The sequence below is a fragment of the Pundamilia nyererei genome, unplaced genomic scaffold (genome assembly GCF_000239375.1).
Source record: "Pundamilia nyererei isolate P.nyererei 1_Seehausen unplaced genomic scaffold, PunNye1.0 scaffold00050, whole genome shotgun sequence".
NCBI lineage: Eukaryota > Metazoa > Chordata > Actinopteri > Cichliformes > Cichlidae > Pundamilia > Pundamilia nyererei.
Window position 1 is genome coordinate 2076705 of NW_005187451.1, and position 5644 is coordinate 2082348.

At 41.6% G+C, this 5644-nt stretch overlaps 1 protein-coding gene across 1 annotated transcript in view; it reads right to left on the reverse strand.

The window, feature by feature from the left end:
• Nucleotides 1–1065: 1065 nt before the first annotated feature.
• ptprc (protein tyrosine phosphatase receptor type C) overlaps nt 1066–5644 on the reverse strand; it is a 13003-nt gene continuing 8424 nt past the window's right edge. The window contains exons 22-29 of the mRNA XM_013910855.1: nt 4869–5018; nt 4497–4587; nt 4274–4413; nt 3973–4107; nt 3775–3891; nt 3508–3671; nt 2601–2736; nt 1066–2085 (exon numbers count right to left, since the gene is read on the reverse strand). Of these exons, the coding sequence (XP_013766309.1) occupies nt 1768–2085; nt 2601–2736; nt 3508–3671; nt 3775–3891; nt 3973–4107; nt 4274–4413; nt 4497–4587; nt 4869–5018 (1251 nt within the window). The 3' untranslated portion in view covers nt 1066–1767. The remainder of the gene's footprint in view (nt 2086–2600; nt 2737–3507; nt 3672–3774; nt 3892–3972; nt 4108–4273; nt 4414–4496; nt 4588–4868; nt 5019–5644) is intronic.

The window sequence follows — 5644 nt, forward strand, 5'->3', positions numbered from 1 at the left end:
TGTGTGTCTTAAATTTTGTAACTGTTGGCCTTTGTCAAAGAAAAACATGATAAATTATTTACATGATCACAGTAAATGTGAATTTTCAAAAAAATAAAAGATAAATCTTCTGTTTTTTCTACATTTGGAGCAGCTGCCATTTTAATTTTCTTAAAATCAGAAACAACCTTCTTTACAGTTATATTGTTGCACACAAACAAACAGAAGCTGTCCAACCACAGCGAATTAGCACTGGGAGTCACAACGTCCCCCCCACACGTGCTGGAGGATTAAAGTGCTGACATCTGTGCGAGTATTCACAAAGCTTCCAAAGGTACAAACAATAATCGAAACTGTAAAATGTTGATATTTCTCACATGGTCCCGTCAAAGTTGAGACTAAATCTCGATAAAACAAAAGTAAAGACATAAAAACTGCTTCTAAGGTGAGACTGAAAGAAGGACTTAAGAGAATTTTAAGCAGCGAGGAAACAGAATATTCATAGTTCATATTATTCACTTAAATCATATTTATCCATTTAAGCAAAGGAAGATCCAAAGCACAGGTTATGCAAGACAGCCAATAAAAACAAGCCCAGCGGTTCTCACACATTAAATAAATGTAAGCAAACTATAAATGTCAACAGTGAGCAAAGTTTCTACATTTTTAAGGCAGAATGAATAAATGGTAAATGGCCTGTATTTGTATAGCGCTGTACACACTCACACACCGGTGGGAATGAATAACATCCTATTTATTGAAATGAGATATTTCTATTTATGCGTTTTAAAGAGATTTCATTATATGACTGAGTCTATTCTTTTGCACTGTCAGTTTTCTATTTTGTTTTCCCATCTTTTGAAACAATCACACACTTAGCAACGACTTTTGATGAAGCTCGAGGTTTTGGTTTCTGGCTCAGAGCCGCCCTGAGACGAGCTGAGACGTGTTATTAGTGTGTTCTCTCTGCCTGATCGGCCGCTCAGCCCTGAAACTAATATGAAGAACAAAGACACGTGTGTGATTTTAACCTCCTGAAGATTTGAGCTCGTTTTCACATTTTTCTATTCAAGGAAAGATCCAGAGTAAAATGTCATCAGGTAAATTTATTGCAAACGAAAAAGAAAACTGTTGACCCAGTCTGCTCCACGAGTACGTTACTGGTGTGACTCAAAGAAACTCAGCACAACCAAAAAATGTTGATTCAAATGTTGCTCCAACTTCATTAGTGGGAGAAATATACAACACATACTTCAAACCTTTCAGTGTTCCTGTAGTAAGAAGCTGAGTGAGGAACATACTTATCTTTTAAAGATATGCTTAACAAAGCTGATGACAGTGAGCAAATACAACGCATAAATACAACTGTAATAAAAAACGCAGTGTGCCATAAAACACTGACTTTAACTAAATGTTCAAAAAATGCTTGTTACTATGTATAAATGAGGAAACAGAAGATGAACTAAATAACAGCGTAGAGGACAAAACAACTCGTCTGCTGTATATTTCAGATTTAGTTGTTAGACCCCTTTAAATATCCAGTAAAGGGTCCAGTTTGATGACAGCTGTGCTGGTAAACTTTGTGAAAAGAGAGAAATTACATTTGCATTCAGAAACATTTATAACTTAATTTAAATCAAACACTTTGGAAACTGACGTGAGATATTTGGTCAAATTCTTCCACAAATCTAAAAGTTTTACAACGTTTATACATTCATAAGGTAATTTAAAAAAGCATAAAACTGAAGCGCTTATTTCCATCAGTGGACACAGTCACGGCCGGCACCCTCACACCTCCACCGTGACAGTGGGACCGTTGCTGGTGTCGTCCAGCGGCGTGGTCTCCGTGGGTGGGGCCTCTTTCTCCGCCTCCTCTTTCTTCTCTTCTTTGTCAGGCACCAGAGGAGTGCTCTCTGCTGCCGCCTGCTGCTCGTTGCTGGTAGTGCTGGCTGGCTCCTCAGCCTTGGTTTCGTCTTTCTGCTCGGCCGCTTTCGTCTCGTTGACGATCTGCACCGAGTCGGCTGCAGAGGCCTGCACCGGTTTCACTTCCCCGTTTTGAACGGGGAACACGGCCTCCACGGCGTCATATATAAACTGGTATTGCTCCTGTTAGAAACACAGGAAACAAATATTGTTTCAGTGTGTTTCTTGTTAGAGTGAATCTTGCTTTCTTTGCTGTCTTACACACTTCCCTAAATAACCAGCAGGAAGAATCCCACGAACACACAAACACTGAACCGATACTACTAAACTCTGTGTGGACAAGCACGGATATCACAGTGCTTCATATCAGACTTCTACTGTCGCCACAAACTAGTCATAACAGTTTCCAGCTGCTGTAAAAGTTCACATAAGCCTGAACACACTGCTGAAAACAGGCAAAATGCAACAATGACTCAAGTTTACATCAGCAGCAGGGAGAAAACAAATGGGCGTGGCTTTTTCATACATTTGTTATCAAATACAAGGCAGAAATGATCTTTATACTTGAGCTTACTTTTGTTTTTAAAACAGTAAAATAAAATATACATTTCATAGTGAGCTAGAACAGGGAACTGGTGATGTGCAACGCTGATCTCTGGTTATAAGCAGAGTGTAACGATTGTGTTCCTCTTTCTCACCAGGCTGGAGACCATGTGCTGTCTCTCTTTGCGCAGCGTTTTGACCACTTGGAAAACATCCACCAGCTTCTCGCTCTCAGCGTTGTCCAGCACGTTCCACAGGGCGCAGAAAACCCCTGAGCGGGACGAGCCGTCGCTGAGGAGCACAAAACACCACAAGTTACATATCCATTTATGTATTAGACAGCTGTGGGCCTGTGAAGGACATCACATGAAAAACAAAAAGTCTGAAAGTGGATCTGTTGTCATAGGAAATAAAAATATAACTAATTAAACATCAAACAAAGGATTTCCTTAAAAGAATAATTGATGTTGGGTTAAATTCATGGGAATACTCAACTATTCCTGATCAGCTGACCTTTACTGTCTTTCACACTAACATAGATGCATTTTACTGTGTACACTCGGTAATCACACTTTGTGTGAGGTGGCTTTAAAGAGTGCTGTTGGGAGTATTCACACTATTTTTATAACATATTCATGCCTCAAAGGAAATCAAATGCATGGTTTCCTTGAAATAAAGTGAGGCTGCAAAGCAGGGTGAGCTCATTTTCATCAAGATCTTTATCTAAAATTTGCAACGTAAATGATTGCTGCATTCATGCATGCTCTGTCAACTGTAGGGCTTGCACCAAAACATGTGGCAACATCTGTATATGCGCAGAAATGCAGCTACGTAGCTGATTTCTCTGTTTAAAAGACATCCTGCTGCTTAGATTTTACCGAGCTCTTTATTTAAAAACACTGATCAAAGGGACACTAGTGTCCGCCCTGAAACCCAGCGAGGTGGAGAAGTCGGCTGTTGCGACACATTTTACTGATCTGAACGCTGAGAACGATGACTCGTCCTCGCTGCGTGCTGCCTCGTTCTCATCTCGTCACTGAACTGTTCCCCGTGTGTTCTTACTCGCAGTGGACCACTATGGGGTTGTTCCTCTGTGATCTGCTGGTGCCGCAGTTTTGCTTGATGTCCTTGATCATGTCTGTGAGGTCTTGAGGTTTCTCCGGCACCTCCTCTTTGCTCGTCCACTTCAGGAACTGGAAATGGTTTATCTCCCGTCTGTCTTTCCTCTGTGGATAGAAGAGGACGAGAAGAGCACAGCTGGCTTACAAATGCGCGGTCTCATGCGGCGAGGCTCGCTTACAGAGGCAGAGTAGGTGGCGGCTGTGTTACCTTGACGTGGCGGATCTGCATGGTGCGTCTGATGAAATTTGGCGAGTTGTCTGTGCTCGTCACCTCCACCTCAATCTCCCCAAAGCTCTTCTTCTCTTTGTCCCAGTAAATACAGTCCTGTTGAGCAGAAGAAAACAAGCATATTTACCACATGTACATTTAATGTGTGTCACTATAAGTATGTTATATTGTATGTACCGCGTCTCCTTCACTGCTGTCTGAAAGCATGACGACAGTATAAACTTTCTTCTGGTAAATCATCGACCAGAAGTCCCCCGTGGTGTCTGCCAGTGGGGTCTGCGCCACTATGAAGACACGGCAGCCCCAGTATCCCTGTGTGGGAGACAAACACATCGAGTCCAAACATAGAAGATGAGACATTTCGTTATCTGGTGCAACAGGAAAGAAGGTGGCAGGAAGCAGTTTGTCACAGTTTGACATCGGCTGGTATTTTTAGTAGTTTACATAGAAACGGGTTCATAAATAGGCTGAACGTTACCGTGATGTGCGAGGCGTTGATGTATTGAGTGGAGTCTTCATCCTCTTCATCTGAAGAATCTTCCTCCTCATCGTCTTCGTCAGGGTCACTGTCCTGACTTCGTCCTTCATCCAGCTTCAGGAGCACGCGGTTGAAGTCATCTGCAGGTTTGATATGAAAGAAGTGGAACTGAGCAGATGTAATCTTACATGCGAGCACACGCGTGCATGCAAAGCAAACTCACAGGGGATGACCGACGAAGAACGATTCTTCTTCTTGTTTTCTTCGGTCACTCCTGTGTTGAGCGTCCTCCAGTTTTTAAAGGTGGGGAGTCTCTGCAAGATCATTTTGTCTATTAAAACTTTGCTTCCATCCAATCCATCGTGCAGGATGTGATGGAGAAGAGGACGACAGGCACACTTGATGATATTTTTAGATTTCAGACGTTTGTGCTACATCAATGTTTTAGGGTCATTTACATTATTCTGTCAGACACTCTTTACGTGATTTCTCTGTGACTCACTCAGCGACTTAAACACGATCAAAGCTGCACTTTCGGTCCCTCGCACTGCTCTTCTGTAGTTTACAGCTATAAAAGTGATAAGATACGGCGTACCTCAAACTCCTCCTCCATGAGCGTGGGCTCGTCGTCCAAGTTTTTCTCTTTGAGCGTGTTCATTGTGCTGTGCAGCTCAGACAGGCTGATCTCTGTCTCTCCAAACTGGTTGTGCTCCAGCAGGGCCTGGTGAATCAGGATGTACTGGGCCTGTGTGCACACAAATGCGCTCATGTTAATGCACGAGAGACAAACCTCGAATGTGCCGCAGCATTTATATCTCATTTACCCTCATTTATTTAATACAGGATTTAAAAAAATGAAGCTTTGTTTATATGTAGTGTAGTCAGTGTATGTACATCTAACACACGGTGTTCCTCACATACATTTCTTTACACAGTAGGTGAAATATAAAGGTGAATGAGTCTATAATACGAACATGCAGACTAAAGAACAGGACCACATGTACACACAGAGGGCTGACTGACACAGAGCTGCAGATGTAGGTGAAGAAAAAGAGGGCGGGGCCAAACACAAAGAGGAGAAACAAAAAAAAAAAACAGGAAGCAAAACCGGAACAAGACAGGAGATAATAACACCGAGGAAGACAGGAAATGACAGAAAGAGTACGGTGTACATGTTTAAAATACAACTTTTTATAAACAAAACATTTTTAAAAACATATTAAAAAATATACATAATATATACAACTGTACATATTTAAGTTTAGCTGATTTAACTAATTGTTAATCTTTGTCATATATCCTTCCATCTGTTGTTCTGTCTGTCTGTAGATGCAGATAAGGTGATTCACTTTCCTGAGAATTGGCATCAAA